Genomic DNA, 14,246 nt, shown 5'->3' on the forward strand with positions numbered 1-14,246 from the left:
CTTAATTTGTTCCGTCTTATTGTTAAGAGCACCCAGAAATTCCATAAGAATATCTTTAGGACCGCACCAGATAGCAAAAACATCATCAATAAAGCATTTGTAAACTGCTAAATATTGGGAGTAATACTCCACAATGTCTTTCTCATGGTAATACATAAAAGCATTTGCTACTGTGACGGCAAAAGGAGTGCCCATAGCGATACCAAAAACTTGATGGAAAATGTCTGGACTAAATTCTGACGATAGATAGTTATTAGTAAAAACAATCCTGGCGAGCTGAATCAATAATGGAGTCTCGGCAACTTTTGCCTCCCGAAGAAGCAAGTCGAGCGCTACTAATGCCTTCTTGGTATCCACGTTTGGATACAGAGATACAACATACGCCGTGACAAGAAAACAATTGCTCTTTGGTAAAACCGTGTTCTCCAGTATTTGAATAAGCTCACCAGAATCCCTAAGAACCGTAGGTATACATATTTTTGGCTTAGTAAGCTCATCAACAAAGATGCTAATAGGCCTAGTAATATATGAATGAGAAGCGGCAATAGGCCTTCCCACCATAGGATCTTTATGGATCTTAGGAATAACATAAAACTTAGCAGGACTAACAAAATGGTCGAAACTACACAAAAAGCGAGCTACGTCAGAGGAAATAAATCTACTGTAAATAGACATAAGCTTATTGCGAGAGCAAATAACGTTAAGACGATTAGCATACCAGTCCTGTTGCGTGACTTGACGATATGACAGCTCATCATTTAATAGCCTTAGTGTCTCAGCTTGAACCCAGTCCATAGACAAAAGAGCGGGCCCCAGTATTTTTATCCGTGGGCAGAACTCTAATATCCGGATTGGATTTCAGTTCGAGAAGTTCTTCTCTTTCTTGCTTTGTAAGATTGTTCCTCCAATGTGGTTTGCCAACCACAATGCTCTTTCGTAGTTCTTTGCGTAAAGCGTAGAGTTTGTCTTCAAGATCAGGGTTTTCTCGCGGAGGATTCCAGCCTGTAGGGACGTAGAGCCTTGGGTTGAAATCCGTGTCTTGTGGACTGTTGGCGAACTTATCTTGAAGGCGAACTCTTCGACAGAAGTCCTGAATTTGTAAGTCAAACTGAGCTTCACTTGGGGGTCGAAGCGAAGGCCTGAACTTTAGACCCATGCCCAGAACCCCAGACTGCCGCTCAGTTAGCTTGACAGAGGTGAAATTATGGATTTCCGAATTCCGTGGAAGTAAGTCGTACAGGGGTCGTTTAGCTATCTTGAAAAGCCATTTCTCGTACGTAGAGCGTTTGTCTATCTTACGTGGCCGGAACCTTTTCCACGGGCGTTTTTTGATGACGATCGGGATTTGGAGCGTTTAGCTGAATTTGACCTTCGGCGTTGTTGTTGTGGCTGACGTTGGTCGGGTCGACTTTTGCGTGACTTGCCTTTGCGTTTTGCCAGATTTAGTACTAAATCTGTGGTCCCCAAAAATAAATATGTCACGCATTTGTCATGACAGAAAAATGTCACACATATGCTACACCTTAGTAACGCCCTGCGTAGAAATTTTGCTTGTTTCCTTTACGTAAATCCGTAAAATAATATGCAAAAATAAGTTGTACGGTTTACACTATGTACACTGTATAAATACAAGCTTGTAATTCTAATTTGTAAAACTCCCTGAAGAAGTCCGCGACAGTCGGACGAAACGCGTAGGAGAATAAATCAGTTTTACAAAACAAATATCGTTCGCAGAGTGCTGCCCACTAGTTTATTTTTCAAAAATTGTGAATGGCGCAATAGTATGTGGAATAATAATAGATAGTGATACCTTTATGTTATCCTTTATATACTTGGAAAACAACACAAAGACAAACATCCGGAGAAAAAATTAGTCAAAGTCTGTAAGATGAGGTCTGTTCTACCCAGCCCAGTATTCTGTTCTGTTCTAGTTGTAGACTAAACAATCTCATTCCATACCTGACTAGTTTTCTTATCGAGGTGCATTCTAGTCCTTTAGGAAGGCAATTTGTTTCAACTGTTTTAGCAATCCCGGCCCTATCCCCCACCAGGGGGCAAGGAACTAAGAGAGTTTTAGCAATGATCCCAATAGATGGCACAACCAGTTATGAATGAATTACGCATTAGTAAAGGAGAGAATATTAAAACATCAGCTGATAACACTACAGTCACTACAGCAAAAGGCTAAAAATTGAGGGTATTTTAGCGCCTATCTACGCTTTTGTTTGAAAAGTGCTGCTCAGAGGTGAGGTGGTCAGAGGTCCAAGCGGTCTGGGCGTACAACACTCCTTCCAGATGATGTGCGCAAGGGCATTCTGCCAAACACCACGTCTGTTACGTCTGCTTGGCTTTCATCTTCGGAGTCGAGGTCGCTGGTCTCCTCGCAACTTCCTTTGTCTGGCATAAGATCTTCAACATCATTTTGATGTGTCAGAAATATTTCGTATGACATCTCTGTCAGTTTGACAAAGTTGTCCCCTCTCTCAAAATGTCCGTTATCCTCCTTGCCTGCTATAGAATCTCGGCGAATTCTTTCTCTTCCGTGCAGTGTAAAAAGAACACAATCTTCGAATGAGGGAACAAATAGCTGAACATCATAAAAAATATTTTGTTCCTCGTCGGTTATATCAGCTTCAACAGTTCCAACAAAGAAGGGCCCTTGGTTGATAACTCCAGGAATGTGATCGTGTTTCAATATTAAAACACTATTAGCTTGGAATGAAATTGCTACGTTATGAGATTTACTCTGCGTATCTGTGTTCCTAGAAGCAAGAGATATGAGGTCATTGCTAATAGAGAAATCTAAAGGTCTTGGTGGAGGATCTGGCGTTGAGTATGCAAACAGTGGAAGAGTGCCGACATTGTCTTTGGTACTTTGGTTTCGGACGGTTAGTTGACGAACCGGTTTTCCAAAGCTGTCCCTCCAGTCGGCAAAGACTTGGACAACTTGGAAAGAGCAGCTCGTTTTTGCTGTATTTTGGCTCGAAGCACCGCGAGCTCGTCGCGGAGCTTCTTATTATGATCTCGTTGGGCCTCAAGAGGGGATAACCCGCTTGCAAGAGGGAGAGAATCGTCGTTGGTCTTCTCGACAGTATTATCAGCACATGGGACGTCCACAACTTCGTCGCTTTCATCTGCTTCGACTGGGGCAACGGGACCGTTGCAATGTTTCGATGCCGGACCAAAGGAGTGGTTAGACAAAAACCTTTTGCATCCAGGACATCTACGCTTACGCTTTATCATAAAAATTCAATAAAAGTAACAACTAACGTACAAGATCATCGACAAGCGTGCTTACGAACTGAATAACGCAACAATAGAATTGAATCGACATCATATATAAATGTCGCAATATGATCCGAAATGTAATCTATGATAAATACCAGATCTCCTATACGGGGGCAATTATCTATTTTAAATGAAATGTTTAAAATACCCATATTAATGTCAGTTAATGATATCATTTTGCCTAACCTTCAAAAAACAAAAAGGAAAAATCCTACCTCTTTGTAATCTTCTCTGAAGTTGATAACTGTGAATCTTGTCTTGTACCTAGATGTAATTGTAAAACCAGCAGTACAGAAATGTTACTGCAGCAATAAAGAAATAGAGAACATTGACATCCAGATAATCTACCTGCATGTTTTGTTTTTAGATAGATATATAGATAAATAAATAGATAGAAACTTTATTAAATGTCATAAACCATCTAGCTGGGGAAAACTCCCCTACTAATACGGGGACATAACAAAAAATGGTTAAAATAAAAGAAAATGCTAAAAAACTATGGCTATTTACAATAATTAAATTTAGATCTAAGTTAAAATATAATACAATAATACATAATTAAAAATTCTTTAGGAGGAGCAGAGCGGACAGCCTCTGCACCCATCATCTAATAATGCATCAAAATTGTTAAGATTTCTGATGTTCGTCTTAAAAATGCTGAGAGATGTGGCCTCTCTTATGTGTAAGCTCAAGCTTTGGTTGTATTGTACAGCGGTTTCACGCTCTAGTTTAGGCCTGCGCAGTGCAGTGAAAACACATGTAGTAAAATGGACGCCATGTTCAGGGGGCGACCATGTGAGTGTAAGGATTTTTCCTCGTGTTTCGAAGTTTACATAGGTTCAGCGTGTTTCGTAAGTATTTCTTGCCCGTCTTGTACACCGGTGCTTTTTGGCAAGTATTTCTTAGCATGTACTCTTTGTATTTCTTTATAGAAACCGTGCAAAGGTGCAAACGTGTAATTGTGTATTTTCGAGTCTTCGAGCTCATCGGGCAAACTGTGAGAAGTGCCCTTGTGCAGTGACCGAGTTCAAGATTGTGAGCTTAAAGTACAGAGTGTGGCACGCGTTTGGAACCTGGATTTGTGTTTATTCTACCTTGTGACTGTTTTCGTGTGTTTGGTTTAACCTGTGGCCGATTCGGTGTGCTTAGAGATTTTAGCGGCTACATTATGCTCTTTAGTAATTTTCTATAATAATAATTATAAAAACAATATATAATTATAATAAAAACCTTCCCAAAATCCTTTGCAACTGAAAAATCGTCAATGCCAAATAACTTGGTCAGTTTGAAGTCAGCAGGAGTAGTACGTCGTATAGAAATAACTCTTACCATAAACTACTTATTGTATAAGTCGTAGGTTGATGACGTCATTAGTCACGTGACTTTGCTCAGAAGTTCGTTTTTGCTCACTGTGACGAAAATAGTTTATTACTAAAGAAGCAGTCATTGCAGTTTGAAGCACATTGGTGTGAGGCATTTCGGACTGCCCAGGTACCGAACAAAATATCAAAATTAAGGTAGCTATGCACAATTTTCAAAAAATGGGAGTCTGGGTACAAGTGCGTATTTGGCGTTGCATTAAATGCGAGGTAATAAGAAATTACATGTTGGTAGATAATTATATGTGAAGTAGTTTTTAATTAATCCCATTGTTATGACGTCATCGGTCACGTGACCAGAACGGATCACATTTTTAAATTCGCTTGAAAACTTTACTAGAACCTCTCTCTTAGGATCTTTTTGAGCAAAGTTGTAGTTTTTGTGCCTAGGGCCTAGGCCGCCTAGCCCCTAGGCAATATGTGATCGAACCACTTTGTGATGGAAGATATTCTTGTTAACAATAGAATTGTCAATCGATCCAATCAGAACAGAGCATTTCGTCATTGCGTCAGCGATACGTCGACCCGTTTCCATGGTGCTGTCTCGTTCGATCTGGTAAAACTTGTCGAGGCGTGTTTCGACCTGTTTACTGCTGAAATGCTGTTGGTTTGAGCTTTACTCCGCTTGGGATAAACTTTGCATTTGTGCCGCATTTGTGTCGGTGAGTACGTTTTATTTTTCCTACAGGAAAGTCAAACATGATTAGCAACAACTTTCGATCAGTGTTTCTTAATAATACCTTTCAAAAGAAAGCTTTGTTTGGCGGTTGTGCTGTGCAAACTTTACATTTCGGAAACGACGTTTATCGTGCCGCCATGTTCAGTAGTTCGAAAACAAGACGTGTGATTCTTTCAACAGAACATGTTAAATGGATGGACGTCTTTTCAAAAATGATGAACTGTGTATTGTTGTATTCTTCGAAAGGTGCTGTATTTTCGTTGAAGATAATTTCAGTTCGGGAAAAAGAAAGACGAAGGTTCGTGGAAGATCACCGCGAAATTCCTCTCGTGGGAACAAACCTTTTGGGAACGTTTGAAAATCCTCTCGTAGGATCTATGAAAATTCCCTTCATGGGAACGTTTGAAAATCCTCTCGTAGGATCTATGAAAATTCCCTTCATGGGAACGTTTGAAAATCCTCTCGTAGGATCTATGAAAATTCCCTTCATGGGAACGTTTCAAAATCCTCTCGTAGGATCTATGAAAATTCCCTTCATGGGAACGTTTGAAAATCCTGTCGTAGGATCCATGAAAATTCCCTTCATGGGAACGTTTGAAAATCCTCTCGTAGGATCCATGAAAATTCCCTTCATGGGAACGGTTGAAAGCCCTCTTGTTGTAGCTGTTGTCAAAATGATTCAAAATGCATTCGAAGAAAATTCTGACGATGCGCTAATTTTCTGGAACGGTAAAGGTGATTTTTCAACTTCCTCAAGTGCATGGAATGGACCTTTCAGCGAGATTGAAACACAGTCGGAAGCTGTTGAAAATCATGTTAGCCATATTGCTAATACTTCTCTTATTCACGATTGTAACTTTAGAAGTAAAGTTCAAGGTTTTCAACACTCATCAAAATTCGAAAACACGACCTCTAGATCATCAAGGGAAACATTTGTCAGGAAAGTAAGAGTCAAAAGAGACCGAGAACCGTCTAGGATAAATGTGAAGAAGGTGATCATTGCTATGAAAAGTAAAGTCTTGAGACAGAAAGTAAAGGCTACTGTTAGGAAAACAATTCCCAGGTCATCACGGTTTTATTACCTTGCAACAAATTATAAAATATGCCGCTTGGAATATGTTTACAGAAGTGATTGTTTTTTTAGCAAGTATTTGTTTCCTGGTTTGAAGAAAATAAAGCACTGGCAGCCAATCACCAGTAGATTTGCATGTTTCAGAACATGCTTGGGTTTAAAACAAATTGCAAAACAAAAACAGTCCAGCCAATTTCTATATGTTTGTTACAATAATAATAATTGTAATGGACTTGCTTTAGAGGGATTCTACATGGCAAAGAGAAGACTTTTACTGTCTGGTGATATTGAATTAAATCCAGGTCCAATAGAATATCAAAACTGTCAGAATTCAGATCCAGGCTCTGTGTCACTTACCATACATGTACCTGAGAATTCAGCATTACTTGTGTTAAGATTAAATCAACTTGGTTTAAGACCACTCGAAGTTGGGGGCAATGGGGACTGCTTTTTCCGAGCGGTTTCCCATCAGGTTTATGGTGTTCCAGATTATCATTTAAACGTTCGAGCTAGAGGAGTACAATATTTAATAGATCACCCAGAAAGATTTATTGAGAGTACTACTGATAGATCATGGATAAGCTATTTAAATAACATGTCAAGGCAGGGCACATGGTGCGATGCAATTATAATACAAGCAGTCGCGGAGTCAATGAATCTGATAATTCATATTGTAGAGTCGCATCATAATTTCGCTGAACAAACTATTATACAGCCATTAAATTTCCTTGAAGCAACGAGGACCATCTACATAGGACATTTAGATGAATTTCATTATGTCTCGACTATTGAAACTTCTTACCATTTGAATTCATCTCCAAATTGTGATAAGCATTACAATATTGAGCATAACAATGCACAAACATTTGAAAACACCAGTTACACGTATACACCATTGGAGAAAAGTAACAAAAGAGATAACGTGCCTTCTCAGAAATCAAACACATGTAGTAGTGGTGTACAGGAAAAGCACAGAAGTTACATGAGAGAATATATGAGAAAGAGAAGAGCTAATGAAAGTGATGATGATAGGGCGAAAAGACTTAAAGCGCAAAGAGCCGCTTACAAGCATAATAGCAAGGAAAGAAAAATAAAGTCTCAATATCAAAAAAGGAAAATTGCCAGTGAAAATACTGGAGATAGAGAAAAAAGATTGCAAAATAACGTAAAAGCTAAAGAACAGCGCCTTTTAAATGAAAGTTCAGATTCCAAAATAAAAAGACTAGAGGCACAGCGCAGATGTCGAAAACAACAGTTAGAAGAAGAAAGTGAGGAATGTAGAAAGAGAAGGTTAAAAGCACATAGTTTATGCCAAAAGCAATATATTGCTGGTCAGAGCAGTGAGAGAAGAAATCAGAGACTAAGAGTCCAGTGTGAGTATTACCATCATAGCCGACCCAAAGCAAAACCGTTAAGCGATGTCATATCTCTGTTTCACAATCTTGTATCTAAAGGTCCACTGTATGTATGCAGCTGTTGTGACCAATTGTGGTATAGACATAGTGTCATTTTGGCTGGAAAGTTAAAGGCATCTAACACTAACATTGAAAAATACTTTCTCAACAAGTTAAGTGTTAATAATCAGGAGTGGCTATGCAAATCATGTCATAAATACTTAACGAAGAATAAAGTTCCACCTCAGGCTGCTATAAATGGATTGCAGTTTCCTAAGAAACCAGATTTTTTTGACTTAAATGAGTTGGAATGTAGACTGGTTGCACCAAGACTAGCTTTTCAAAAACTATTACAAGCTCCAAGAGGTAAACAATTCAAAATAAGTGGCAATGTTGTGAATGTTCCTGCAGATATTACTGATACTGTTCACATTTTACCAAGGGTTGAAAGTGAAAATGGAACCATTAAAGTTCAGTTAAAGAGGAGATTAAAATATAAAAGTTCAGCTTTGTCACTGAATGTCAGACCATATAAAGTTCTCCAAGCTGCTAAGTGGCTTGCTCTTAACAGTTCTCTTTATAGAGAGGAAGGGGTAACTTTTAATGACCAGTGGAAACTAAATGATGGTGACATTTTAGCATGTAACAGTGAGGAAGAGTACTCTGAAAAAGAAAATTCCTCTAGTAATTCTCAAAACATTGACACAGAGAACAAGAAATGTTCTAGTGATGAAGAATGGAGTGAAAATGAAGCAGAATTCACAGCAGGTGTTACTGATACAATGTTAACAGCAACAGACTTTCTTGAAGACAACGAACGTGAGCATATTTTCAATATCGCACCTGGGGAAGGTAGCAGACCTCTAAGTATATTTAAAGACAAATATTCCGAGGAATTAGCATATCCGGGTATATTCCTCGGTCAACAAAGACCAGAAAATGAAAAAAGACTTGTGAATATTCATTATAGTGACATTTGTAAATCAGAATTAAGGCGTTCAGACAGAAGGGCTGCCATGTGTGTAGAAAATATATTTTTTAAAACCAAGAAGCTGCAAATGAAAACCCTTCTTGGGATGTCACAAATTGCACTGCGGAAATGTAAGGGCGACAACAGACCTTTAACAGCTGGACATTTAAAGCAACCTGGAAGTTTAGAAAGATTAATTCATCTCGATGAAGGATTCAAATTTTTACGAGCGTTAAGAGGTTCAGCACCCTACTTTGAAAAAGCTAAAAAAGATTTATTTGCAATGATCCGACAACTGGGCCCAGCAACATTGTTTTGCAGTTTTTCATCAGCCGAAACTAAGTGGATTCATCTTCTTCGAATACTTGGTCAGCTAGTAGACAATAAGCAATATACTGATGCAGAATTAGAGAATTTGAACTGGGAAGAAAAGTGCAGATTGATTCAAAATGACCCTGTTACGTGTGCCAGACATTTTGACTATCAGTTCAATCAGTTTCTTTATAACTTTCTGATGAGCAATGCCCTACCCTTAGGGCAAATATCAGACTGGTTTTACCGAGTTGAATACCAACAACGTGGTTCACCTCATGTTCATATGCTCATCTGGCTTAAAGATGCTCCAGTGTTTGGAGTGGATGAAGATGATGCTATTACTGCTTTCATAGATAATATTATAAGTTGTCAAAAACCCACTGATAACCCTGAATTGCTTCATCTTGTTAACAGGCAAATTCATAGACATTCTCACACTTGCAGGAAAAAGACAAAGAAGGAATGTAGATTTAATTATCCTCAACCTCCTATGAGATCAACCAAAATTCTCTACCCATTTGATAGCAACATGCCTGTGAACAAAATAAAACATCATAAGGAATCTTGGAGAGCTATAAATAGGCAGTTAAATGATTTCAAGGAAGGGAAAGATGTTACATTTGATCAATTGCTCACCGACTTAAATCTAACAGAAGAGAATTACTTGCTCGCTGTTCGCTCTTCTCTTAACGCTCCAACCATATTTTTAAAAAGAACTCCCAGTGAATTGAGAGTTAACAACTATAATCCTGCATGCCTCAGTGCCTGGAGAGCAAATATGGACATACAGTTTGTTCTTGATGTTTATGCTTGTGCTATGTATATTGTATCATATATATCAAAAGCACAAAAGGGAATGAGTGAACTCTTGAGAAAAGCATGTGATGAAGCCAGGGACAATAATTCTACCATAAAACAACAAGTAAGAGATATTGGAAACAAATTTCTGAACAGTGTTGAGATTAGTGCCCAAGAAGCAGTTTATATAACTCTTCAACTTCCAATGAGAAAATCAAGTCGTCAAGTCATATTTATTAATACCTCGCCACCTGAGGAAAGAGTTAAACTTTTGAAACCTATGAATGAAATTGAGCAGTTAGAAGATGATTCTGATGACATACACACTGGCAGCCTTCTAAAAAGGTACATACAACGCCCTTGTAGTCTAGAAAATGTTACATTAGCAGACTGGGCTGCATGGTATGATTCATGTCAGAAAACGTACCGAAAGAAATCTTCTCAAGTAGATACTGATAATCTTCCTGTAGAAGCATTGAATGATGATGATGACAATGATGATGACCTCTTCAATAATAATGTTGCCAGTGGACCAGAGAATGATACCAAATGTCAAAAACAAAAACGATCAAAAGCAAGAATCATTAGAAGTGTTTGGTTTAATAAAGAATCACATCCAGAAAAACACTTTCGCGAGTTATTGATGCTTTTCACTGCATGGAGAAATGAACAAGTTGATCTGTTAGGAAACGCTTCATCATTTCAAGAACGCTTCTTATTTTTGAAAGATTCTATAGATGACCAAATGAGTCAGTATGCAGTTTGTAGTGAAGACATAGCTCAGATTCAGGAACAATTAAATATGTTGAATGAAAATGAAGATCAGCTTGATTTAGGACATGTAGCACCAAGTACACAACACACAGAACTTCAAGATGAGGCCGAAGGTGCTGTAGACTTACATATTGATTTTAATGAACAATATGACTTTTCAGATGACATTGGAATTCCTTCTTCTTCAGCAACCTGTGAGCCCCTTATTCTAAATGAAATATCTGATGAAGACTACAGAGAAATTGTTCAAATGTTGAATAAAGAGCAAAAGGAATTTTTTTATCATATCCTGCATCTTGTTAAAACCTCAGACAAATCATTCTACTCGTTCCTCAGTGGAGGAGCTGGTGTTGGAAAATCACACCTTACAAAAGCACTCTATCAGGCTACTCTAAAATTTCTGAACTCTTTGGCTGGAGATGACTTCCACCAAGTGAAAATTCTGTTATTAGCACCCACTGGCAAGGCAGCTTATAATATTAAAGGGAACACAATTCACAGTGCCTTGGCAATACCAGCAAGTCAGTCTTTAAAAAATTACAAGCCTTTGGATTCTAGTAGACTGAATACTCTAAGGTGTCACCTTGGAGGACTTCACAACCTCTATTTAGCCATCTGCTCAAATTCTGTGTCTGTACAGGTCATCAAATGTGTGCTACTGTTTCTAATCTGTCAGGCTTTATGGTCAATGAGGCCCAGGATACTGTGCATGGTGTATATTTCGATATATTAGGTTGTCAACAATATACAAGTACAACCATGAGAAATTACAAGAAACCATCGAGAGCATCATATGAAAGCATACAATGTAGCATGGTAAATCAAAAATTCATGCCTATCTTATTGCCACTGAGAAAAACCATATCCTGAGATCTGCTTAAGATAAGAGCAACCAATCTCGCTCCTCATTTGTGGTTCTGTGACAGCTGTCATATGTCTAATGTAAATTGGTGTTTCTTTATCCCATGCAATGAAAACAATCTGTCCAAAGGTGAGGTGTCACAGTCTCAACAAGTAAAAATGAAAAAAGTAAAAAAGAGGAGCCACATCGTTCGCTGTTGTGTCTATGTAAATGAACTAAAGTGTAGTGCTAAACTCAATGCTTGGAGTAGACAAGCAAAAGAGTAGATGCCCACCAAGCCGTAGTCAGCTGGGGTCCTTGGTGTGTGCGGAGGGCCCGCGTTGTGTGTGCTGGCAGCCAGCCCGCGGGCTGGGGGGGGGGGGACCCCAGGGGGGTGGCCTGCCGAGCCGGTCGGTGGAGGCGAGCGCTCCCAAAAACGAAGTCAAGCCAGTTGCGTGACGAATCAGCCGTGGCAGGGAGGAGTGGGCGCGCCCAGGGGGCGGGCCAGCATCCGCCAGCCCTCGGCCTACCAGGGGCCAGTGGGCGCCCCACCTGGGCGCAGTAGGGGCGCGAGCCGGCCCCTACCTGGCGGGGCAGCAGAGGAGCCCGGGGTGGGGGAGAAGAGCGCCCAGAGTGGGGGAGGGCGGGCCAAGGGCTAGGGGGGGCGGCGGGGCAGGAGGTGGGGCCAGACCCGAGCGTTGTTTGTTAGTGGCACTTTAAGGTAATATTTTTAGATGAGATATCAATGGTAGGAAACAGCATGTTCACTGTACAAATAAACAATAGGCTAAAGGATATTAAAGGGAGTAATGAAGATTTTGGTGGTGTGAGTATTATTACAATTGGTGATTTATTTCAGCTTCAGCCTGTGATGGATAGTTACATTTTTAAAGACATTGATGATTCTAAATATGGTCTCCTGGCTCCAAATTTATGGCAGCAATACTTCAAAATGTTTGAACTATGTGAGATTATGAGACAGAAAGATAGCAAAATATTTGCAGAAATTTTGAACAGATTAAGAGAAGGTAAACATTCAAAAGGTGATATTTTAAAGCTTCGTCAACGAATGTTCACAGAGACTGATTTAATTCATCTACGAGACGTACCCCGCTTGTTTATACAAAACTCCAAGGTGGATGAGTTCAATGTGAAAGCTCATAGTGCATCTCAAGGCTGCAAGTACAGAATAAAATCTCAAGATAGTGTCATTGGAGCAAACTCCTTAGAACTCAAAGAGAAAATAATTCGGCAGATCCCAAATGATCCAAGAAAAACAAAACAATTGGCTTCATTTCTTCATGTAGCAGAGGGTGAAAGAACTGAAATAGCAATAAATGTGAGAACTGATGATGGTATGACGAATGGTGCTGCCAATGTAATTAAATTGATCCAGCTGCATGACAAAGAAAAGCCTTCTGGCATTATATGGGTACAATTTGATGATCTGTATGTTGGGCAGAAAACTAGGCATGACAATAGAACCCTCTATACCCAACATATTCAACCATTGTGGACGCCAATAAGACCTGTGACGACTCAATTTGCAGTTGGTAGAAACAGAGCAGCTCAAGTTATAAGAAAGCAGTTTCCATTGCGGCCAGCGGCAGCCAAGACCATTCATAGATCTCAAGGGGATACTGAAACAAAGATTATTGTTGATTTTGATACTAGAAAAGCAATACCACACATACATTATGTAGGACTGAGCAGGGTAACAACAATTGATGGATTGTATATAACTCGCCTGTGTGAAGATAAAATTGCAGTTAGCTCTCATGTACAAACTGAAATGAAGCGCCTAAGAACAGAAGCCAAACTTGACCTTTCCTTTGTTCCATTTTATAAAATGAGTCAGTCTTGTTTAATAATGTATTTTCTCAATGCAAGATCACTCCATCGGCATATCAAAGACATTCAAAAGGACTTCAATTTCTCTAGTGCTCATATTGCTATCTTTTCAGAGACAAGGTTCAGTTCTTATGACAGTGATGAAATGTATGCTATTAATGGCTTTACGTTATTTAGAAATGATTCTCCTCATAGCAACTCTTGCACTAGACCTTATAGTGGCATGGCTGTTTACAGTAAGCTACCCTTCTTTCAGGGTTACCCTTATTGTCAAAATTCTAATGGTATTGAAGTGACTGTTCTCAAAATAACAGCCCTTCAGCAATTAACAGTGATAGGAGTGTACCGCTCACCAAAAGTGCCAATCACACAACTATGTCGAACTTTAAGACCACTATTGAGTGAACATTCACATACTTTTAACATTGTACTTGGAGACTTTAATGTCAATTGGATTAATGAAACAGAGCGTAGACCTCTTTACAACCTTTTCATCACTGAATTTAATTACAGTCAATTGATATCATCTTATACAACAGATAACAAAACAGCTATTGATCATATATACACAAACATCACTGACTGTCCAATAGCATCGGGAACATTGGAAACATATTTTAGTGATCATAAAGTAATCTGGGCTTCATTAGAACATCCAAACTTCACTGCCAATTAGATGTACTGTAGTATCTACATGTATAAAGAAAATTGAACAATTTCAATTACAGGTACAAGTTTACACATGTAATTTTATATCCAACAAGAATTTTAATTGTACTGTTTTGATGAGAGCAGTATGTAAAGAATGTCACAAAAATACTATTCTCTGAGATTAATTTTTCACACTTACAATGATTGTAAAGTATTCAAACAACAACTGTCACC

The 14,246-nt window shown here is 39.0% G+C and overlaps 2 protein-coding genes across 3 annotated transcripts in view; both read left to right on the forward strand.

The window, feature by feature from the left end:
* The window catches only part of LOC144652588 (uncharacterized), a 77,477-nt gene that overhangs the window by 60,646 nt on the left and 2,585 nt on the right, over window positions 1-14,246 (forward strand). The window contains exon 2 of one of the 2 annotated variants that reach the window (XM_078512649.1): window positions 5,045-5,329. The gene's annotated coding sequence lies outside the window, so the exon portion shown is untranslated. Of the gene's footprint in view, window positions 1-5,038; window positions 5,330-14,246 lie in introns of those variants that run through there. The other variant, XM_078512650.1, reaches the window with a different exon arrangement.
* Window positions 10,711-14,133, forward strand: LOC144652533 (ATP-dependent DNA helicase Pif1-like). The gene is made up of 2 exons (XM_078512579.1): window positions 10,711-11,262; window positions 12,227-14,133. Exons 1-2 carry the CDS (start codon window positions 10,920-10,922, stop codon window positions 14,035-14,037), a joined length of 2,154 nt encoding a protein of 717 aa, XP_078368705.1. The 5' UTR covers window positions 10,711-10,919; the 3' UTR covers window positions 14,038-14,133.

This window comes from Oculina patagonica, chromosome 4 (assembly GCF_052425735.1).
Source record: "Oculina patagonica isolate OP01 chromosome 4, crgOcupat, whole genome shotgun sequence".
NCBI classification, from domain to species: domain Eukaryota; kingdom Metazoa; phylum Cnidaria; class Anthozoa; order Scleractinia; family Oculinidae; genus Oculina; species Oculina patagonica.

Bases quoted from the DNA above. Each gene is read 5' to 3' on its own strand.
- LOC144652533 (XM_078512579.1), top strand. From the start codon at position 10,920: ATGTTGAATAAAGAGCAAAAGGAATTTTTTTATCATATCCTGCATCTT. The intron at 11,263-12,226 runs TTCACAACCTCT...GTTAGTGGCACT, and splicing joins AAGGTGTCACCTTGGAGGAC to TTAAGGTAATATTTTTAGAT.